This window comes from Colius striatus, chromosome 4, assembly GCF_028858725.1.
Source record: "Colius striatus isolate bColStr4 chromosome 4, bColStr4.1.hap1, whole genome shotgun sequence".
Lineage (NCBI taxonomy): Eukaryota > Metazoa > Chordata > Aves > Coliiformes > Coliidae > Colius > Colius striatus.
The window spans coordinates 25,688,305-25,713,056 of record NC_084762.1 but is presented as its reverse complement, the minus strand read 5'-3'; the positions used below and the strand labels follow the sequence as shown (position 1 = coordinate 25,713,056).

General features: G+C 38.2%; 1 protein-coding gene across 2 annotated transcripts; it reads right to left on the bottom strand.

Moving 5' to 3' along the window:
• Nucleotides 1-484: 484 nt before the first annotated feature.
• VSTM2A (V-set and transmembrane domain containing 2A) lies at nt 485-24,752 on the bottom strand. Of its 2 annotated transcripts, none has more exons than XM_061995853.1 (5): nt 24,674-24,752; nt 22,028-22,194; nt 21,107-21,157; nt 16,296-16,632; nt 485-573 (listed from the first exon to the last, which is right to left on the bottom strand). In XM_061995853.1, exons 1-5 carry the CDS (start codon nt 24,750-24,752, stop codon nt 485-487), a joined length of 723 nt encoding a protein of 240 aa, XP_061851837.1. The 2 variants fall into 2 exon arrangements, with proteins under 2 accessions (XP_061851837.1, XP_061851839.1); XM_061995855.1 differs by lacking the exon at nt 485-573 and adding an exon at nt 619-695.

Genomic DNA, 24,752 nt, shown 5'->3' with positions numbered 1-24,752 from the left:
CTATTCCTCATGTACAAAAAAAAAACCCAAACCCCAAACCCACAACATAAATAAACCCAAAAACAAAAAAACTAACAAAAAAAAGAGGCTTTTTGATAATTTTTTGTGGGGTGGTTTGTTGGGTTAATTCACTATGGGTTTTTTTTTTCATATTTGTTTGCTTCCAGGCTGGAATATTTCTTTCAGTGTAGGAAACAAATGTCATCCATGATTAATTCCGTAATACTGATGACTTGGAGGCCAACCCCTGAGAAGTTAAGAATGAGGTTTCTCCTTGCCAAAAGAAAGGGAAATAGGTCTTGCTGTTACAAAATGTTTGATTACATCACACCAGTTCTCTTCAAATAAAAGATCAGTGATACATCAAAGAAAACAAGATATATCAAGAAAACATGGTATCCTCTTCTTTTTATAATATTTATTTACTTATTTATTTAGTATTTTTGTTTGTAATTCCTGAAGAAGGTGCTCCTTGTGTAGAGATTTAGAGTACATTGGGTGCAGAGTGGTGGTTGGAGGTTAGGGTCAACTTTGCTGTCCGCTCCGTGGATTTTACAGGCGATTTGCTCTTTGCTTTAAGAAGAGAAAGTGATATTGGAAAAAGTCAGCACTTTTAGATTAAAGCAAAGCACCCTTCACAAAGCCACAAACAAGAAGCAGGACAGAAAGTCCATGGCTTGTAGCTATCCTCGCACCTGCGGAAGAAGTTATAAGATATTCGCTCATCTTGCAGATTTCCAATGCTCCTTATAAGGCTGTTTTAAACACATACATTTATATATTTAATTAGCTCGCCAGGTTGGCTCTGGTGCCCATGAATGTCTTGGCATGCACTGCAAATAACAACACATACAAAGTATTTCAGTCCCAGGAAGGTTTGGTTTGGTCTGTTTTGCTTTGCTTTTGTTTCATGTCTGTCTTTTTAAACAATATTATCCAGTGAAACCACATACTAAGATGAAGAAAGCCAAACACCTTTCACCTCAGAGTTTTACAAAGTCATTTCCAGCATCACATCATTGACTACTAACAAAAAGGTCACCTGGTGACTAAAGAGGGTTTTCATGTAAAACAGGAGATACTGGCAAATGGCTGTGCTACTTACAAGGGAGAAAAGAATGCTAAAAGTTTAGAGTGTGTACCTCAGAGAAATTATATTTTTCTAGATTATTATTTTTTTTAAAAGCTATGGAAACAATAGCACATATCATTTCTAAAAATATAACTTTATATTTAAAGTTCATTATTAGAATAAAACCATTCAGAACTAGACTAATTAAATTGAAATGTCTGAATACCAAGTGCAAGTATTTAGGTTTCTTACATACCAGGTCTCAGTGTGTAATAACTCTTATATCATAAAGAATTACATTCAGAATTTGAAACATATTACTTGAGGTGAAAACCACAAATTTATTTTGATTATACTATAAATAAAATTCCAATTATAAGAGGTTAATGCACAATTAATAGATATTATACCTTTGTTGTATACTTGAAAAGGATGGTTGCAGGTATCAGTTCTACAACAAAGTAATAATGGTGTTTTGAGCTATCCATAATAATGATGGATTTTTAATAACTGGCAACTTAAAAAAGTCTATTAATCATGCATAAGCTATGTTTAGAAAGTATTTAATATTAAACTTAATACTAGGTTCCATTGCCATTTGAAAAACCCATTTATATTCTCACAAAAAATATACACAATGAAACAAAAAAGAACTCACAGTAAATTCTCATTTTTTAAAGTTTTTAGACGTTTATCAGTAAAGCATTTCTCTGTATCTGCTAACTGTGTAGCAGGAAGTATTTCTGTTTCGGAATTTGGTAATTTTTTTCCCTTAAAAAAAAGGGGATTAAACTAAGCCACATATCACTGCTTCATTTTGTAAATACATGGAGTGAGACACTGCATACACAGTTGTTTCCATAAAGGACTGTCTGGTGTCACATGCACAAGAGCTTCTAAGTAACAGTGATATTTCAATTATCCATGTGTAAATTATATTTCAAAATGAATATTAACTTTTAAGTAGAAACATATCTCAAAGACATTACAAAGATTTTCAAAGAAGTCCAATGGAACTCTGAACTTAGTTCCTACTGAATGGTGACAGGACTGAGAAGTCTACTTTTCTCTTGTCCAATTGATAATACTAGTCTACCTGAATTACATTGTAGTAGTTTCCTGGGCTTCTCAAAATACATATTCTGTATTAGGAACAAGGAAACACACAGCAAATCTGCTCTAACTTCTTCCTGTGGGTTGTTCTCATTCAGGTAGTATTTACAAGCTTGTGCTCAAGACTTGAGTTCCATGTCTAGTTTTGGGTTTATTTGCATCATGAATTTGTTCTCTTTTTCAGGTAAGGTGTAAAAATTGTCATTTCACAGATTTTTGTAAAGATTTTTCTTTTCCTAACTATGTTAAGAGAATTTAGTTAGGATCCTTTTTAGTGTTGGAGCATTTAATGATGTTTTGAATTATTTTCACTTGTTCTAGTCTATGAAAATGTTTTTTGATTGTAGTAGAGAAATACACCGCTCAAGATAATTCTAAGGGAGTCTTTGGAAATACATTTCCCTTACACAAAATATGTACAATGAACATAAGGATAATTACTCAGAAGAGTCTCATGGATATTTTTAAAAAGCTTTTTAAACAATTAATGGCATTATAATTTGAGAATTTGAAAGCTGTAATGTGTGGGAGAGAAACGGTGTGATACAAAATATGTTTAAGTTGTTTCACAGTAGGAAAAACAACACCATAATATTTGTAGGTGAATCATTCTTTGATTTTTTTTTTGTCATATATTGCATATATATGATAGCTTTTTTATTTCTAATGTTCAGTTCCTGTATAAATCACTATCTCTCTCTAATTCACATCACATATTCTAAATACATGTTCTTCTGTAACCAGTAAATTCTTGCAAAGGATTTAGGTTAGAGTTTATGCAGTAAATACAAGCTAATGCAATACTGAACACATCAGAAAAATTTAGAGGAAATGTAACTAAAAAAATTTCAACTTATATGTGAAGAAAGAAGCTGTTAGGATTCTTGGAAATCAGTGTCATAAACAATGTCTTCTGTTTCAGGAACTGATTAGTACATCTTACATTGCAGTTGAAATATACTCAGGTGTGGGGAGAGGTTGTTTCCTTTTTTTATTCCTTTTTTTTTCCTATGTAAAAAAATTGTTTGGTTTTCTCATGAACTAAAGTATTTCTTTAGATTTCAGAAATGTGAAAGCTATAAATGTAGAGTAATAACATAACAAAAGCAAAACCAGATGGTTTAGATTATTTTGTTTTTCTATTCTGTCATATTTGCCCATATTCTATTATTTTTGTTTCCATCTTGATAATGGAAGAGTGACCAGAAATAGTCAGAAATTACCATGTTAAATGTCAATATAAAAGTCATAAAGTGTTTAAACCAGAGATTTAGTTTCACTATTATTAGATGTAAATCTAAGTACAGATTGTAATCAAAAAATGTGTAATGTTGTAGTGATCTAAAAAATACAGGTCATAATGTTTCAAAAATACAGAACATAACGTTTCAAAAATACAGAATAAATAAATAAATAAATAGATGCATTTTATTGCCGGTCAAGAACATTGGGAAAGCTGGGCTATGATTACATTACCCTCTAAGATGATAATATGGAAGTAGAACAATACTATGTATGCATATAGTATTTCTATGTTATTAGCTAAGCTCTACATGATGTGTGGGTCAGGGTTTCTCAGTTTTGACCTGTCAGCTGTTGGGATCCAGTTAAAGTCTGCTTGTGATATGTAAATTGCAGGATTACAAAATCACAGAATAGTAGAAGCTGGAAGAGACTTCTAGAGATCATCTAGGTATGTATTGTCTTTTCTTTCCTGCCACTGACATATATCCAAAAGAGTAAATATCCATGAAATACTTAGCCTTCTTGTGAAAACAAATTCTGGTTTGGCAAAGGGATCTGATCATGAGATAAGTTTCTATGCAAGACTATGAAACAGTAGTTCATGCCATTAAGCTCTTTGAAATTTGAAATTATTCAAATACGTGATTTACATATTTGGCTAGGAAAAGAATCACGATAAACAATTGAATCTTAATGTTAAAAATAATAAAATAATCTTTGTCACAAATGCTGTACCATATTTCTTGTCTCATAGTGTATCAACTAACTAGCTAGACATCAATTTTGTTCTGTTAATGAGATTAATTTTAGAGCATGTAAGTAAAAAACAAAGCCAGTAAAAGTTAGAAATAGTTAATAAACCCTAATTGATCAAAAAGTAGTTACTGATCTCAGGCCTGAATAAATACAGTCCCTTACTTTCACTAAAGTATTGATCAGACAAAAATCATACAAAAATATATGAGATTTTGGGATATAAGTAGAGAAAAAGCAAATAATGGTTTCATTATTTTGCCCATTTATTTTTCACAACTACAAAAAAAAAGATTCTTAATCTAAGCAGTTGTCCCAGACACTTACAGTTTTTGCATCCCCTGTTTGTAAGTGTTCCTTACATGGTTAACCGCCTTGGGGTTCAATCAGTTTGCATCTGCAAGTTTTGAAATTTTAACAGGTCTTTCATTCCTTTGTTTGCTAAGGTTTGGGAGGTCTCTGGAATGTAACAGTCTCATGTACTGTAAGTCTCAATACCCATTTAAGCCTGTGAAGTATGAATTCTTACAGTAATGTTTATAGTGGGTAGTGTATCTTCATAGAAATAATAGAATAAATTTGTGAATTCAACAGCATTGATTTGATATTTTACCAAACATGTATGTTTAGTGAAGATATCGTTGGGTTTCCTTTAATCAGTAAGACACCGATCACAAGGGAAGACTGATGTCTGAGTAGAATCCTGGTTTTTTTTGCTGAACAGTGCAGGACAAATATAGACAGTCACATAAAAGCCTATCCTAGATGATGGCAAAATATCCATGCATATATATGTGAGAGATATTCCCAGCTTGTGCTGAATATGAGTTAATTTTGTTTCTGAAATCACAAAGATGTTGGAACCTTGGAAGTTTCATTTTTCAGGAATTACTGTTGGTATTTTTCATTTTAAAGTGTCTGAATTTTTGTTTTGCTACACTCTGCTTTATAGTATTAGATTTGAAATAGCCCTCTTGTCAGCGCCTGCTGAAACCACGATATTTTTTTTTCCATTATTTCTGTGTAAAGGAAGTAAAAGCTTGTGAAATACTTGCTTTAATTTTGCTGGAGATATTACTGAACCATAAGATTTATGAGAAGGTGCTTACACTTTTACATCTATAAAGACAGGTGAAACCAAGTATGTTTGATTTTATCAGAGTTTTATTTTAATACATCTCACACAAGTTTTACATAAATTGTTTCTTCCTCTTTGGTTGACTAATTGCTGTTCTATCTAGCAACAGGCCAAGGGGTAATGAGATGAACCTGGAACACAAAAAGTTCAATTTAAATATTAGAAAAAAATATTTTACTGTGAGGGTGAGGGAGCCCTGGCACAGGCTGTCTAGAGAGGTTGTGGAGTCTCCTTCCTTGGAGGTCTTCAAGACATGCCTGAACGAGATCTTGTGCAACCTGATCTAAGTGGACCTACTTTTTCAGGGGAGTTGGACTAGATGATCTCTAAAAGTCCTTTCTAACCCCTTCCATTCTATGATTCTGTGATTTTTAGTCCTCTGAATTTCAGGAATCACAGTTACATATAGGTCTCCTATATTGATGGAATATATATCCAAATTGAGGAAAAACATTCCCTTTCACAAATTTTAAGGTTCCTCTTTTTCTCCTTGGGGGAAATACTTCCCATGTGTATTTTAAAGTTCTATCATCTGCTTTGGCTTTTGGGGAACTGAATGACAAATGACAAGTGGTATCATATTCAAGCCTCTTAATGTAGGTATTTTTGCTTAGGCTTTGAGTCCATCTTTCTCTATTGACTGTACAGTAATTGGCCTAAAATAGTGATAATTACTCACCACTGTCTTTGGCAAACATACTATACAGGGCAAATTAATCAATCTTACATACTGTTTAAAAAACACTGGTAGTATGCTTTATGGCTGTTCTTATAATCACTGGACACATTCCTCTATCCCTGAAAACCATGGATACAAAATGTCTTAAACTATTTTTAATATGTAACAAAAAATAGACATAAAACAACAAATTTATATTTATCTCTATAAAACGGCTGATTCCCAAGTGAATATATTTTTTGTGACTGTTCTGTGGTAACTCATCCCCATCCTTTTACTTACACACATTTATATCCCATCCTGAAGGCGGGAATTTAAATTGGTAACAAAATTTCTTGAATTTTCTCTTTTGTTACTAACCAGCTTCTGCTAACTAAACATGGCTCCAGTACAGATTGCTCAGCATTTTTGTAATATATATAAAAGTGTGTATATTTGATATATGCCATACTGTAATTAAACTGTTAACAGAGTCATTTCTGAACGATATAATAAAATTGTTAACAAGAGTTTCATTTGAATAAAAATAGAATTGAACTCGTCTTTTTCTTCCTGTGCTTTTTGAGTCCTGTTCATCTTTTATCAGAAAAAAATCTTAAGTAGGATGATACTTAATATTTTTCTGTCATCTTCAACAGCACTGTCATACCAAGAAAAATGTATACAAAAAAAGTTATTATAACACAGACAGAAGGAAAATTATCATTCTTTGCAAATATTTCAGCATGAGATATTCAAGCTCTTTTCTTCTCACATCTGACACTGCTTAGGCTTGTGTTTGACATACAGTCAGCCTGATCTCCCGCTATTTATATAATTTATATAAAAGCTATTTTCATGGAACTCAGCTAAGCTCCCATTTATCTGTACCTCTCATTTATCTGTAACTAGGTAAGACTTGTTTTCTTCTCTCTGATTCCTAGATGGTGCCTGTTTTGAGGCTGGGGCCATTCTTCTAATCCTTTGCTTAGTGGATAATGTAGTGCTTACAGAGGTTAGAATAATGCCTCTGACCAATAGAACACACCTCTGTCTAAGAGCTATAACTCAGGAGCTCTTACCGGTTTGAGCTGTAGTGGTTTAAGATAATAGTGCCTCCATCTCTCTACCTCCTTCTCCTAGAAAAATTAAAACCCCGATTGTAGGACTGATAAAAGCAAAATCCATGCCATCTTTTCATCAATGCAACAATCCAATGTTTTTAGTGACTGTCGTAGAGGCTTAATTTAATGCTCAACACTGAATTGGGATAGCTGAGAAGCAGGCTCCTATTCCTTCTGTCATACAAATCTGTGGCAACAACTTCTGATTGGGCAAGACAGAGACTTTGGGTGGCAACATTTTAAACTTTAAGAGCAAAATAGAACATTATCACCCCTACAGACACATTGCACTAATGGCAAATTGTGAGAATGAAGCCTAAAGTATTTGTGCTGAATTCTATTCTAATTCTCTCCTTCACATTCTATATTTTTGTTTTTTTTCTGAGTTTTTTTCAGATTTTTAACTTTCGAGATGTGGAATCAATCATAATCATGAAATGTCACTCATCATTATTCAGAGACTCTTCACGTGTAACATGATCACTAATCAGTATATATTGTATGCAAGAGAATAATTTGAGTGCAAAATAGGTAACTGACCTGTTATTTTGGCAGAGTTTTGGACAGTCACAATGCTATGTAACCATATTTTCAAACAGTATTTTTCTCTTAAAGAGCTTTGCAACATCTGAATGTCTAGCTCTCTGTGAGACTTATTGCTAGTTCTTGGCTTAATAATTAATCTATTATTGTACCTTGACAAAACATCTTGTCATTTTGACTCTTTTTTCCATTGCACAGAATGGAGATAGAGACATCATTTTCTGCAGTCATGCAGAAGTCATTTTTACAGTCATTATAGGCCTATAGCTGTTATTTGGTGGCCAAAAAACTCAGTCAAGTGGCACAGGCAACAGCAGCAGCTGAGGAAATAACAGCAGTAGAAATTAGACTGGCAGAACTATCATCTAGATTTGCGTCCTGGGTTTGGACAGGATAGGGTTAACTCCCCACAGCCGCCAGGGGTTGTGGCCAGGCTGTGCTATCCCGTGTGACATCACGCGGAGGCTCTCAGGGCAGCGGCTGGCCTCGGGGGCTCTGTGGCAAGTGCGGGAGCTGCGGCTGCTGTCGGGCTGCTTTTGCTGGGTCCCTCGGTCGGCACTGTAACTGCCTACTCCTTGTGGTCCTTATCGCAATCCACAAAGTTCTAGAACTCTCTCTTGATTCTCCTCCCCATCCTGCTGAGATGGGGGAAGAGTAACTGGGTGGTTTTGTTATAGTTCAGCCAGGACTAAACCACTACAATTTGTTATCTGGTTTGGGGGTTTTTTGCTGTTGATGATTTTTTTTTTCTGTTAGTATGAAGCCTTGGGAATGCTGGCTGCAGCAATTAATTTTCACGTTTTTATTATTCTCAGAATATTAGGTAGCTTTGTTCCAAGACATTACTATTTTTCAATAGATGGGGGAAAAAACTTCAGTGAAGTAGATCAGACTAGAACACCCACACACAGACAAGACAGAAAGTTGCACTTTCAAAAAGTATGATAGGCAACTTCCTTATGATAAGGTAAGATGAAGGTCTTGAGGCAGTCTTCACAAGGCCAATGGAAAGATCATAAACAGTTCTTCAAATGACACCCAGTTTCATCAGCAGTAAAGCAGGATTAATTGATTATCACTGTAGCTGTAAATAAAGTTATATGTCTGGAATATCTTTGAAGCTCATGAATTATTTAATCAAGTGGAAAATCCCAGTCCAGAGAGTAAGAAAATCCTAAAAGTATTCTGTTTTCTAACTAGACTGGCCTAAGATTTCAAAGATAAACACTAGCAAAAAGATGATCAAAGTTAAAGAAAAAAATAAAACTAACCATCAAGAATTCTGCTTCACCCTGAATCTCAAAGAAATGGAAAATGAAGTTTTCAGATACTTTCTTTTCCTTCATTCTTCTCTAAATCAGCTTCACTGTCCTAAACTTCAAGTGGTACAAGCTGAGTAAAGCTTAAGATTCTTACAATTCAGTCTCACTTTCTTAATAGAATTCATCTTCATTCTCTTGCTTGATATAAATTTCTTTTTTCTATATTAATTAAATTACATTCTTTTAGCTTCAGCAGAGTTATATTCATTCCAACGAGAAGATGATTCTATCCATTCTTTTCAATGTGCAATGATGGAGAGGATTTTTGTAATGAAGTAGGACACCACAGACAGGAAAATTTCTGCTTCTCATGTGAAACAAGCAAAAATGTTCTCTGCTTTGCTCTATGTATATCAAGTAACAAATATGTTTTGTTCTGAAGCAAGGAAATCCCATCAGTTATTTCAAGAGCAGGCCATCACATAGGTTGATGACCCAGTGCAAGCTGCCTGATTCTGTAGCAATGAAAAGCAATTTGAGTGAATTGATTAACAACTCATAAATAGCTGTTTTCTCCCCTATTTTCCGTTTCTTCCTCTCTTATCCTTCTCTGCTGTGAGGCCCATTTGCAATCTTTTCAGTGCTTAATTTCCAAAGCAAGTTATATAATGCATGTAGAAAAGAAATAAGAAAAGAATAGAAAAGAAAAGAAAAACTGTAATTCTGCTACTCAGGGAACTCCTGAAGGATGCCTCTACCAGACCTTGATAACAGTTTTTTTCTAAAAGTTCAGTTAAATAGCTAAAAGAAGGGAAGAGATGTGATTCAGTGCATATACAGCAATAGCAGAGGGATGATGAAATATACTGGTAAAGTTACTAAAAGAATAGAAAAGATCTCAGTTTATATGCATGCAGATAAATAGCAACTTAGATGGAGAAAGGGCCACATTAGTTTCCTAAATGTTGTGAATTTAGATCCTGCTGTAACTGTCCTCACCGTTTCTGGATTGGCTTTAAGGGACGCAAATATATAGTGCAGTATCCAAAGGCAGTTTTATTTATTTTCATGTATACAACTTGTATGTTATCTAAAAAAGCAGCTGCTCAAAAGTAGTCCAGGCTTTGTTTGAAAAATAAAAATGGAAATCTTCTATGGAGTCCTTATTCCTATATTAGGCTGTTTTTAATCTGCCATTGTTTGCTTTCTCAGATTCAATGTTACTCTGCTTGTGATTAGGGTTATTTAACATTTCTTTCCAAACTATCACTTCTGCAGGAATATGAGTTACATTGGGGATATAATATGTTTGACAGAATCTGTTATTATCTCAAGAAATCTGAGAAGTCCATTATTGGTTTTTATGACTCAATATTAGTACTTAATCACAGGCATAACTAAGGATCAGAATAGTGTCTCTTATTTCAAAGAGAATATGTTTGGAACAAAGAATACTCAGTACTCAGTCTGTCATGAGTATGTGAGATTGAACAGCCACTTTTAGAACAATAAAATGTGTATGAGCACATATTGGCTGCTATGTGCTTTCTCTTCTTAATTCCTGAAGCCATGTCTTTGTAAGAAGAAGAGAAATTATTAGAAAGGTTACTGTAACTGTGATTAACAATGGCAGTGAGGGATAATTACAAAAACTAGATACCATTTTGCTTGTGATGAAAGTTAAAACTGTAGATCTATCCAAAACTGTTCATTACTTGGTTAAGTTGGACTAAGAATTAGGAGTAGGAGTTTAAATGCTTGTATGTATTTGATTCTATCAATAGGTGTGCACATCTAAAAAATTAAGATGTCGTTCCTTGAAGAACGAAAAGTTTCTTTGAAGGCAGTAGTGAGTTCCTCCTGCATAGGAAATCTTGGCATAAAAAGGGTGTTTAACTGTTTTTAAGACCTTGCTCCATGAATTATTTGGAACAGATTGGCACTTCTCAGAAGATGCTTATAGATCAATCTTGAGGTTGACAACTTACTAGCTAATAGGACTGTATCAATTAACATGATTAGAATTTATTCCATTATTTCAGATAAGCTAAAAAAGTGGAGCAGCTTCATTTCAGGAATAGAGAATCAAAATGTAAGTTTCATGTAAAAAAAGAGATTGTAGTGTATACAGGTTGTCAGGATTTTGTGTGGAGCCATTTCTGGTTATGGGGAGAGTATTGAGCAACTTCTTATAGGAGCCACCCAGCTCTGAGTCAGATCTACTTCTGGGGCTGAGCCAATTAGGCACCTACACAATCTTTTTTTAAGAAGAAGAGGTTGGAAGAGTTCTTCCTGTTCCTTTTTGTTCTGTCCTTTTCTGATTGATGGTGGTTCAAGGAGTTGGAAGAGAGAGAGAAGTGACTTTGTGGACCCCAAGGTCAGTAAGAGAAGAGGGGAGGAGGTGTGCTGGAGCAGAACCCCCCTGCAGCGTGTGGAGAGGATTGGTGAAGCAGTGATTCGTTTGCAGTTCGTAAAAGACCCTGTGCTAGGGGCAGTGACTATGCCTAGAGGAGGCCACATCCCATGTGAAGGACCTCATATTCACAGAAGTTGTAACTGTTGGGAATGTCCCACATCAGAGAAGTTCATTAAAGACTGTGTCCCATGGGAGGAATCCCGTATTGGAGCATGGGAAGGATGCGAGGAGTCGTCCTCCTCTGAGAAGGGAGAAGCAACAGAGCCTGTCTGTGAGAGACTGACCACATGTCCCATTCCCTACCCCCCCGAGCCATTGAGAGGGGAGCAGGTAGAGATATCATGAACACTGAGCTGGGCCTGGGAAGAAAAGAGGGAGATCTTAAAGTGCTGGTTGTATTTTGATCATCATCCTGCTCTAGTTTTGTTTTTTGTTCTGTTTTGGTTTTGTTTCTTGTAGGTAGTAGAATAAACTTTCCTTACTTTCCTCTCTAAGTTGGGCAGTGGAGTCTGTTTTGCCCAGAACCATGATTGGCAGCAAGCCCTCCCTGCCCTCGTCTCAATCCACAAGACCCTTGGTTATTTGTTTTTTCATCCCATGTTGCTGCGGCCTCCAGCATCCTAATGAGGATGGGCATGGATGGGGGGCAGTGATCAAGAGACTGTCATGGTTCTTCATTGCTGATTTGGCAAAACCATGACACAGATGTAAAATGGGATAGTTCTTGCATCATCTTCTTTTTGAAAGAATATCTAAAAAAGGCTGAATAAGGTTCAGAACAGTAAGAACAAAACTCATTTGGCTTTTGTTTTAATGAAATCCTCCTAGGAGGAAAGAGAAACTTGACTTTTTGCTGTGCAACCATCCCAGTAATAGTGTCTCCCATCCTTATAGGTACTGACAGTTTCTAAAACAGCAGCCACAAAGTCTTTCTCTTAATGAAGAAAGCAATAATGTTGGCTGTCATCTTGGCAGAAGTTACAGCAGGTTTTTTATCCCTTCCTTTTATAAGACATAGCATAAAAACCAAACCAACACAGAAGCTGGTTTATATCCCAGAAGATTCCAATGAAGACTGAAAATTTGTGTTGATAATAAAAGACTCCTGAATTCTGCAGATAAAAACGAAGGCTGGAAGGAATATCATCAGTTTATCAGTACCAAAGGATGGAAGAAATATGTTTTCATTGTCTTGTTTTGCATTCATGCCTGATGATCAGCTTTTCAGTGTGATTTGTGATGTCAAGAATCCAGGTTTTTTTCTCCTAGGTAAAGACCACCTTCTCCTTCATGCACCTTTTCACATCATTCACTGCAAGTCTGCCATCATCATAGGAACAGTTTCAGCATGTAATTGAATTGTTTAATTTATTATTTCAGGAAAGAACAAAAAGTTGCTAGAAATGTGTAGAGTCTGTACATAAGCAGCCAGAAAATGGACATAACGTCACTTCTTCATTTGTAGCTATTCCCTCCTGAGTTCACTGTGTCTGATCTTCTTGAGTCTGAAAAGCAACTAATGGCTTTGAGTGCTTTAATAGAGCATTGACAGAACAGGAAGAGTTTAGGGGGATATATACATTCTCAGCACATCAAATTCTGCATCCCTTTTTGTTGCTACAAAGGTTAAGTGGCTTGAATGCAGGTAGCAGAGTTTGTCTAGATTTACATCCATGAAAACGTGAGATTTGGTGCAGCTTGTAGATTATTTAACTTCTTTTTACGTTAATTCATTGTAGTTCCTGGACTTCAGATAACTGCAACATTGCTTAAAGTTACAAGGTTCTGTACATTTACGTTTGAATTGAGAAACATTGTTATGAATTATGCAGGGGAAAAAAAATGTCTGTTACTCCACCTACATAGGACATTTTCTGGATACATGCAGATCACCCTGTCAAATTACTCAGAATCCTGTAAAGCTGTGATGGCTTACTTCATTTGCTGCAGCCCATGAATATAAAATTAAAAGGTCAAGCTACGTTAGCGTTCCTATTTTGAGTTAGATGTTTAGCACTTCTCAGTATGTTATCTAGACTACCTGTGGGAGATGTTATCTTTAGCTCTTTCTTCCTATATTGAATCTCTATTACACTAACAATAACAAATATCTTTTTTACACTCACATAACATTTTTCAGAGCAGCAAAAAATGCTGAGTGGATGTCATATTGCTTCAATTTGTCAGACCTCACTATATAGCTCCCTCATAATTATCACAGATATTCTTACTTTTGAGCAAAGGAAGAGAATGGCAGAAATATCTGTTCAGTTGGGAAATTATATTTTGAAATGACAGTGACTGTAAAATATGTTTCTATAGTTGCCTATTATGTATCTATTTTTAAGAAATAAGTGAAATACTGTGGTGTGATTCAGGAGAGAAAGAGTTAAGTAGAGTGTTATCTACCTTTCAAAACCAAATTTGTGGGGCAAAATATTCATACTATCTTTCTTATCTTAGCTGAGTTGTTCATAAATAGACAAATAAGGAATTTCCAGTAATTTTGCAGTGTCATATTTCCCTCTGCTGAAAACATTTTTTTACAATAATAAATAAATAGGGAAAGAATCTAAAATATCATCTATGAGCAACACAGTAAAATATATTGCTTGCCAATAACAATCCACTGGCTAGCTAATATTGAAGAACATTTGATACAATTGTCTATGGTTAATAGTACTTATCTCTTCAAATACTATTGCTGAAGTCAATGTATTACTCAACATGGACAGACACATCACAATTACCCTCCATATTTTCAAAATACAATATGTGGTTAATAACAATAAATTTTTATTCAGACGTTTCTGTGTTCTAGGCTGGATGGACACATTGCTTACATATGATGTAATCACACAGCAGTCTTGTGCATGCGCATGTAGTTAGCATAATGTTGAAGAGAAGAGTTTCTCATTTGAGAATAAAAGGAGATTTTTTGATGCAATATCATAAAAAGAAAACCTATGTCTATAACACCACCTTTCTGTTTTTCTGAGTTCTCCCTTCCTCACTGAAGCTGATCCTCAAAGTTAGACAGTGCTACAGACTCACTGCTTTGTGCCCCTGTGGGTATTTCTATTGGTGTACAGTAAGTGTGAAATGGAGTAAAAATCCAAATCAAACCATAGCTGGAAAATCAGGTCCAAATTTTCCCAAGTAAAGGAACGTAAATCTTGGTTCTCAAGAGTTAAACTGATGTTCATCAAAAAAACTATCAGTAATTACTGTGTATCAAGTGTCCATTAAATTGAAATTAATCCTAATACTGATTCTTTTGTGATTAGGATTGTCTGGACATGATCTGCAGTAATCTTTGCTGAGGAAAGAAATCAGAGATTAAGTTTTTCTATGGGTTTTTGGTTGGTTTCTTGTGTGGTGTGTATTTTTTTACAGAGATGTTTCATGTAATAACCTACTAGCCCTCAAATAACAAATATTCAGTAATCAGGAAAGACTTCACTTGGACTAAAGACATAAACAATATTGTCAAACCAATTATATATCCAAAGTGATTTAATGGATTTTAGTGGATTAGCTGTTGTATGCACACTTTGGCCATAATGCAATGTACTCTGTAGCTACATATTTCATACACTTGTGACTATTGTAATTAATTTCACACATAACTGATTAGAAACCATAGTTTTCACTTTATGGACAAGTCTGCTACTTTTAAATGTATCAGTCCACTGGAAATGTGGTATATACATTTCCCTGAAAGGAAAACCATGGCAGAATGATTATTTCAAATCAACTGAAATGTTTCTTTTCTTCAAACAGATGAAAAATTTTTGGAAGAGCTAAAAAATGATAGTGGGTCTATTCCAAGGAAATAGCACTGAACATAAGTTTTAGAAAATGTACACAGTGGTAAAGTGGTGATAGCAATGTGCATCATCTTTTCTAATAGCAATAAGAATTGTCACATGAATAATTGTATTGTTCCAATCTGTAGCAAAATGCATTTTCCTTATCAAAATATTTTTCTAACAATATGCCTGTAAGAGGAAAGTGGTTTCACAATGGATGTGCTATCAAATTAATTGTCTTCTCAGTCTTTATTTTGATAATATGGCATTTGCTAACAGAAAACCAAGCTTCATTATATATTTTCAGCTAGATTATAATCTCCTGCCTTATACTGGGCCCTCAGTATAAAGAGAAGTAACCCTGAAACCCTTAAAGTTGCACAGTTTGTTTTCCAGATGTTTTTTGATCAATTACAACATGTTTCAATTTTTGTCTGGTCTGTTTCTCTACTGCCATCATATAGTGATCAGCAGCTACAACTCCTACATATTTATATACCTTTGCATAACTGTGAATTTTACTCAATGGAGAAAATGCAGACTTACATTGCTTACAGGTTATTCATAGAATGCTGTACAAAGTCTTTCAAACAGCATGTGCAGAGTGTTAATTTCTAAATGTCATACAATTGAGGCATTGTCATTGAGGCATCTAAGGTCTGCTAAAGTTTAGAGGTCAAGTTCCTTATGGAAATAGGATTGATACTAAAAGTAGATCAATTTCACCAATGGTTAGAAACATAAGTTAGAAGACTGGTGTAAATTAACTTAAGAAGAAACACTTCTGAATGAACATTTTATTAATTTATGATTCACAGCCATCTTAAAATGACATGTCATTCACTGACATGCCCCTTTCTCTCCACACACACTGCTTAGAGAAAGCCAAACGTTTATTAGAAAGCTAACCTTAGGAGGACAAAGCCAGTAGAGATAAATCCACATATAGGAATTTAAGGCTTTTTGCTTCTTCTGCCCAGAAACTTACTCTTCAGCTTTTAGGAAGTAAGGATATAACAGGAGGAACAAAGCCAGAAAGGAAGAGGAATAAATGAGCACCATACTCTTCCTAGTCACAATTCCTGGTTACCTTGTTGAATTAGCCTCCTTTGACATGCTGGTAAACAATCAAATGAAAGCTCAAAATGCTTTATCATACCTGATTGTGGACTTTGTTTGGGGATTTTGGCTGCTGCTTCAGGGCTGGAGGTGACACGCACACGCTGATTGGCAGAGTTATGGATGCTACTTGGAACAGCTGATGAGATGTTTTTACGAGGTTTCATGTCTTGCAACCACATTGGAGATGCCTCAAAGGCTTGCATTCGCCGAGAGTGGCTGTTAGCATTGACTTTGAGAAATGCCTGGGCCTTGTATTCCTGAAGGTCTCCATAGTTGGCATCGGTCACCCTGCACTCATACAAGCCTTCATCCTTTTTCCTCACTTTTGAAATCTGCAGCTTGTGGGAGATATCATTCCCTTGAACTTTCACTGTCTGCAAATTTGACAGGAAAAACAAACAAACAAGTATCTTGTCAGGTGCTATTCTTTCTCTGTCCAAAGAAATCGATTGACAAATTAATCAGTGGTGTAATTGTGCTTACTGCACCGAAGTTGCATCAAGGATGAGTATGGTTATTTGTATCTATGAGGATGTCTGACATCTTTCCAAAACTGTTTAAATGGTTTGCTCTGAAATGCTAATTGGCCTCAAACAAACAACCCAAGCTACTGTACTCATTCAAATTAATTGCTTAAGATCATGAACATTCTTAAATACTAGGTTTCTTACGTAAACCTAATACTTGTGCATTTCATTGGTTAAACCTTTCCAATGCATTGTTTTTACTGAATAATCCAGTTTTTCAACTAATGCATTAACAATTTTGTGGGAGATGTTTGCCAATATTAAACTTTTAAAATATAAATTTATTAGATTAGCTTGTAGTCTTTACTATATTGGAACTGCACAGTTAACATTCCAATTGTCTCCTTCAGATATGTCCAAACTTTTTGTATTTTTTGTTTATTAGCCATAGCAAGACATCTTGTGCCAGGTAGTTCCTTTTGTCTTGTTCGAATAAGTATGTACTTATTAAAAGTCATATATAATTTCTGCAGCAAAAATTCAAGCTTCTTTTTAAAATTATCAGCCAAAACAAGACCCCTGATTTATTTTTTAATTGTTTTTAATAACAGATTTTTGTCTCACATAATTAAAACACACATAGAATCATAGTGTGTGATAGGTGTTAAGATGTATTAGGAAAGGTTACAGAGATTCCTTTCTATATGTTTCATCACTTTAGGAAATTTATATTTAATTATTTTGCTATTACTATCAATCTGGATTAATATTTTTACCTAAAAGGAAGCTAGTTAGAAGGGCTTCAGTGAGGCAGAAAGAATGCTTCAGCTTTGAAGTACTCTTGAACTTGGTCTTAGTTCCAGCATAAACATGCATAAACATGGATGTCTCATCTTAATAACTGGCAATGAAGAAACATCAGGGTGACAAATATATGGTAGATCATAAAAACAGAGAACTTTTAGACTGAAAGTAGGCATGTGTTATCAGTGATAACATAACACATTGCTTCTGATAGCTTTGCATGCTACAGTCACCACTGTTGGTAAAGTACCTGCTCTTCCTGATTGATAAATTGAAGAGCAATACTTGTGAATGCATTATTGCTTTGAGGTATTGGATAGATTTTATATCCTTGTTGTGTTGTATCCAGCTCTGAAGTTATACTTGGCAAACTGAGTTGAATCTATGGATTGCATACTTTCAGGCACAACTTATGTAATATTAATTACACAGAAAGTGCTAGATAGTTATTCAAACCATATTCGAACCAAATAGTATATCTCTGCTGAGCGACTCGCATTCAGCAAAAGGATTAAAGGAGTTTCATATGAATGGAAAGAGTTCTAGAATTAAATTTAGCCAGGGATGTTAAGGACAGCAATAAGGCATTTTTCAAGTACATCAGCAGCAGAAGGATAGCGAGGAGGAATGTGGGCCCACTGCTAAATGCTGAGGGTGCCCTGGTGTCTGAGGATGCAGAAAAGGCCGAAGTACTGAATGCCTTCTTTGCGTCTTTTGTCTTTATGGCAAAGGCTGACCCTCAGGAAGCCCAGTCCAGCAAGGATAACATGAAGGCCAGGACAGCAGAGGACTTGCCCTGGGTGGTAGAGGAAGAGGTTAAAGACTTGTTGGCCAAGCTTAAGGCTCATAAGTCAATGGGTCCTAATGGGATGCATCCTAGAGTGCTGAGACAGCTGACTGATGTGATTGCTAAGCCTCTCTCTATCATTTTTGAACAATCATGGAGGACAGGTCAGGTGCCTGAGGACTGGAGAAAGGCCAGTGCCACGCCAGTCTTCAAAAAGGGCAGGAAGGATGACCCAGAAAACTACAGGCTGGTCAGCCTCATCTCCATCCCTGGAAAAGTGATGGAACAACTCATCCTGAATGTTATCACTGAATATATGAAGGATAAGATGGTTATCAGGGGGAGTCCACATGGCTTCACCAAGGGGAAATCTTGTTTGGCCAACCTGATATCCTTCTATGAGTGCATAACCAGCTCACTAGATAAGGGGAGAGCAGCGGATGTCATCTACCTTGACTTCAGCAAGGCTTTTGACATTGTCTCCCATAACATCCTTATCAGAAAGTTCAGGCACTGTGGCTTGGATGAGTGGAAAGTAAGGTGGATCAAGAGCTGGTTGAATGACAGAGCCCAGAGGGTGGTGATCAATGGCACAGAACTGATGAAGAGCAGCTCTGCAGACAGAGACCTGGGAGTCCTGATTGATAATAAACTAAATATGAGCCAGTAATGTGCCCTCATGGCCAAGAAGGCCAATGGCATTCTGGGATGCATCAAGAAGAGTGTGGCCAGCAGGTCAAGGGAGGTTCTTCTCCCCCTGTACTCTACCCTGGTGAGGCCTCATCTGGAGTACTGTGTCCAGTTCTGGGCTCCTCAGCTCAGGGAACTGCTGGAGAGGGTCTAGCACAGGGCCACCAAGATGATCAAGGGTATAGAACATCTTTCATATGAGGAAAGACTGCAGGAACTGGGGCTGTTTAGTCTGGAGAAGAGGAGATTGAGGGATGATCTTATTAACATTTGTAAATATCTAAAGGGTGGGTGTCAGGAGGTTGGGACATCCCTCTTTTCTATAGTAGATAGTAACAGGACAAGGGGTAATGGTATGAAGCTGGAACACAAAAAGTTCCACTTAAACATAAGAAAAAACTATTTCACCATGAGAGTGACGGAGCAGTGGAACAGGCTGCCCAGAGTGGTTGTGGAGTCTCCTTCCTTGGAGGTCTTCAAGACCCGCTTGGACATGTTCCTATGCGACCTGATCTAGGTGAACCTGCTTCAGCAGGAATGTTGGACTAGATGATCTCTAAAGGTCCCTTCCAACCCCTAACATTCTATGATTCTATGTTTTACGTGAGTTTATAAAAACACTGTATAAATATCTCATCATGAATTGTTAGCATACATAATGAGAGAAAGACGGTTTTAACTTGAAAGATGGGACAAACTTTACAGCTTATGCTATGTCACAGATCTTATGGATTGCTATGGAGGTTTTGAATAAGAAAGTATTAATGAGGAATAAATTGATTGTTAGCACTATGACTAGTGGAATAGTATCCAAAGGCCACATGTGGGCCTCATTTGTAAGATAATCTACAAATGTAACTGAAGATATGGTCCGTGACACACATTGCTTATAGTCTGTGTTGAGAAGTATTATATAAGTATGATTTAAGTATGGCTAACCTATGTATAATGTTGAATATAATGTATCTGAATTCTTATTTACAAATACCCTGCTACTTACTATAACCAGCTACACTCTGTTCTGGTGTAATTACTTGGTTAGCTATTTGCAGGCATCAAAAAGCAGCAAAGTATTTAATAGAAAGGATTCCCCTCTGTCCATTACTGTTTTAAGATTTACTGATACCTACAGTCTTGGCTACAGCTAAAAGGCACTTCTGTAGGGCTTGTGTCTGAGAAACGGACAATCCCTTTGGGCTCATAAGGAATTCTCATGCTGCAGTGTCTGCTAAGTATCTATTTTTCCACTGTAGTAAGCACTACACCATGGCCCTAGCACCATACTATTCCTGGGATGCTGAGGAAGAAGGGTTTGAACTCTTCAGGTCAGGGGCTGTCATTGTGTCTGACTCAGTATGCTGAGGAAAGCGTCCTTTCCTTGGACAAGGACTGGACAAATGTTGCTCATCATATGACCATTTGTTGAGACAACATTTTGGTTTAATCTCCAAATGGCAGATTGATAACTCTGGTGTCAGAACACTGCTTTCCTAAGAAAGGGTTTCAGGGGCCAAGAGTGAAAATTACTCTGAACGGGGAGGTCTTGTCCAAAGACTTTCTGAGCTTTTCTTTCTGTCGGCAGATATGAAGCTGGGGAAGAGCCCATTAAAATAGTCACACACTCCACTGAAGGGAAGTGCAACTTCATAGCCAAATTTCAGCCTTAAAACCAGCTTAAGAGCACTAAGGCAGACTCCACAGTTGCCCAGGGTAAATGAAAACAAGAAGTATATAGATGAATGGATTTAGGTTGTCTGGCTCACTGGGTGGAAACAGTTTGCTAAAGGTCTACTGCCTGGGCCTCTCTTGCCCATGCCTTCATGTTCAAGGGTTCCCAAGGTACACCTGGGCTGCGTGGGACAGGGTTGTCCCAGCACCCTCTGCCAGGATATGTGAGCAACGGGCTGAGGGCTGCTGGCCAGGCGGCTGGACACCCGCTGCAGCTTGCGGTGCAGATGGGAAGAGGATGCAAACGGAGGCGAATAGCTTCCGCGCCCCCGGCCGTGTCTGCTGCGAGGTGGCTGCCGGCAGTGCCTGGGATGGGCTGCGGCTGCGGCAGTGCTCGGCGGGGGGCTGCCCGCGCTCCACGGAGCCACTTACACTGATCTTCGTGCCGTCGCTGTCCAGGTCCCTCTCGGGCAAGAGCTCCACCTGCAGGGAAAGGAGAGAGGCCATGGGTCACAGCCCGCCCCCGTCCCGCTCCGCGTCCCGCGCCGCACCGCGGAGCCCGCGGAGCAGCGTAGCTCGTCTGCCATCTGCGGGCCGCTCCGGGGACAGCCGGCAAGGGCCACAGGGCAGCCCCCGAGCTCGGCAGAGCGATACTGCCCTACGGATCCTCCGCCCTCCCGTCCGACTCGTGTGGGCGTTTTTTCGATGCGGCCGAACGCCGAGACTGACGCGGAGATGACAGTGGAAGACCGTCCCTGGATGGCAGTGCAAGTGGACATGACTCCCTCTGTCCCACTTGGAAGTCTGAAATTATACTGCTGTATGATTTGTTAGATTTTTTAAATTATTATTTTCTATGGAGTATTGGTTCCCCACATTGTCTCTCCAAGTGTGCCCTCCTACAGCAGCTGCCGGCAGCAGTAAGGCTGCCAAAGGGTTCCAACTCAACTGAACAAGCTGTAAATTGGGGGGCACATGTAGGATCTTACTGTTTGGGAAATTAAAAATGTCCCACAGGAAGCGGTCTCTGAACAGCTGCTTTCCAAAGGGAAAATTAGAATGTAAAAAAAGAACAAAAAATAGACTTTGGAAATCTGTGTGGTTTTGTGAAGTCCCTGTCTGCATTCTGAGTGACAGGCACCAAAGGTACCATTCCCTGAGGTGTTCTTTGTCCTCTGAAGGTTCCTGCACTGTTATTTCATGGTCAAAATTAAGTCCCTGGGAAGATCCAGAACCTCCTTCTGCTCTCTCTCTCTCTCTCTCCCAACTTCTCTTTTTCCCTCCCTTTCTCTCCATCCTTTCTCATGTGGCTATCCCAGGTGTTTTGGGGACTCTATGGCATAGGATCAGTACCTGGGTGCCTGTCACCTCAGCTCCAGCCTCTTGGTCCTCAGCTGCCCGTAGAAACCACCATTGGATTTCAAGGTACACCGAAGCAGAGCCACTTTGGAAAGCACAAGACATCTCCACATTCTGCCCTTCAATGGCTGTGACATTTTGGGGAAATTCAGTGAATTTTGCTGCAAAATAAAGGCATAACATGTTGGGATCTCCAGCTCATTGTTTCTTCCCTGCTTTTATGTGGCTTTTCTTCTGTCTCTTTATTCCTCCCCCCCCCCCCCGTCCCCGTCCCTTTTTAAATTAATTTCTCTGTTTTCTTTTCTCATTCCCTCTCTTTTCTGATTTTCCAGTTTCCCCATATGTTATCTTTCCTGGTTTCTAGTGCATACAGGTATGCCTTCCCTCCCTCGTGCACAAATCCACCTGCTTTACACTCTAAACTCTTCTCAAGGGAAATGCTATAGACCCTCATGTTTGTTCCCATGGGCTAGTAAAGTTTCACATGATTAGGTCCAAATACCCTTGGACACAATTAAGTATTTCATGAGGCTCACTGGCGGATTTTGTGCAAGACCAATTTGGAAGAGGGGGAAAAAAAAGCCACAAAAAAACCCCAAACTGAATTTTTGTATCTCGTAGGGCTGACCTGGAGACCTGGAGATGTGTAAATTGTTAAATCTTCCACAGTCAGCTGCAGCAGCTGTTGGGACACGTATTCATCTCAGGTTCGGGTTATGACCACTCATCAAACTGCCCATTTCAAAGGCTTTACTTGAGACAGTTATTCTTTCTGAGGACCTCTGCTTTCATATTCAGACCAAGACACAGTACACTTTCTGTTTTTCAGTCCTGGTAGATGCTTCCTAGAAATAACCTTCACCTTTGTATCCCTTGTATCCTGGCCCTTTAGTAAGTGGAATCTGCCCTTTTAAGTGAACCACTGACAGATTTAAAAGTTAATCCTGATGGACATAAGTCCAAGGTACTAGTATTTCTTTAAGCCCATCTTTACTTCTTTCTTATCTTTCCCTATAACTCCTTTAGATATGTATGACATAGTAGTCAAGTGAGGGGGACTACAGACAAACTGTTTTTCAAGATCAGGAAAATTTTGAAAGTCCCTGCAATGTTACTTTCTATTATGCATTGTTACAGATTGACTAGAGTGTATTATGATGCAGAGGAAATATTGCTTCTTGTCTCCTCCCCTCTATCTCTCCCTTTATCCGTCTTCCTAGCTAACCTGGAATTGGTGGGATAATGTAGCAATACGCTCAACCAGTGTTTTTCTTTTTCTCCTTATATTTGTGCTTGGCAACGGATGCTTAGCAAAGCTACTAGCTTTATATTTCACGGTGTCACATTTTCTACTCCCTCCCCCCTATCCTTCTCCACCTCTCCACCCCCACCAGCTAGAGATTGCTAGTCACTGAATTAAACTGACAAAGATATTGCGCATTTTGTGTATTCGAGGCTTGTACGTTTGTTTTGGTTTGTTTGTTCATTCCCTCCCCTCCTGGTCAGTGGGTGTGAGTGGTGTGGGAACGCGGAGGGGAATAGAACCAGCATCCTCCCCGATCGCATCGCCAAGCGCAGCACGGCACAGGCTCTCAAAGCCGGCTGCTAGCTGCCGGCAGGCACAGGTCGGGAGATTGCGGGCAAGGGAGGACGGCGAGCAGAGAGCAGGGAACGGCAGGCAGGAAGTAGATGTTGGCAGGCAGGGAGCAGGGAACGGCGGGCAGCGAGGAATGGACGGAGAGCCAGCAGCAGGGTACGGCAACTGGGGATCGGGGGACAGCGACCAAGGATCGGGGGACGGCGACCGGGCGCAGCGAGCAGCGGGCGGGAGGGGCGTCCCCGCGCGATCTGTCCATGGTGCTGACAGCGTCGCCGCAGCCGCGAGGTCCCAAACAACTGGTTCCTGCGGCTCCGGGGCTGCTTGAGATGCAAGGCGTGCCTTTCGGCGACGAGGGAGGAAGGAGATGGAGGTAGAGGGAAGGTCTTCAAAGAAGTCGGTTTTGTCTTTTTATTCCCCCCCACCTTTTTTTTGTTGGGGGGGAGGGGTGAAGTGTGGAGGGGGAAGATGAGGAACAGAAATACACATAGTCACAGAATCAAAATGAAGACCAGACTGAAGATTGCAGGATAATAAGAGAGGGAAGGGGATGCAGCACAAAAAGAGATTGTAATATTTTAAAGGAGGCAGTATCTGGTACTTGGTCTGCATGCAATAATTATGCATACACGGGTAGGTGATTATTGTATACATGCATGCATAAATAAAAACATGCACAACCCAAACACACATATGTCAATTCACCAACACCCCCTGACACCCCTTTACACTTCTGCAAGGTGCATGTTATTTCCCTCTTTGCAATCAAGTAAAGAAAGCCTGTTTTATTCCTACTTTGTTGAAACTTCTCACTTCTGTGAGAAATTCTCTGAGAATTTACAGACAAGTTTTAAGCTAAACATAACCCTAATGCTTGATGTCCTCATTCCCTATCCATTGTGGTTATTTTCCTCTTTTTATTTTCTTTTTTCCTGGTGCTTCCTTCCCCCCTTCCTCCCCCCCCCCCATCCCCCCCAAATCCGATCCTCAGTCTGTTTTAGCATAGAAAAACACACATACAGATTTGACAGTACTAATCTTACCTTGGGTAGAAAGTCCTTGTTGAATATACATAACTGAAAAGAAAATGAATCCAACATAAGCTAGAAAGATCCCCATCAT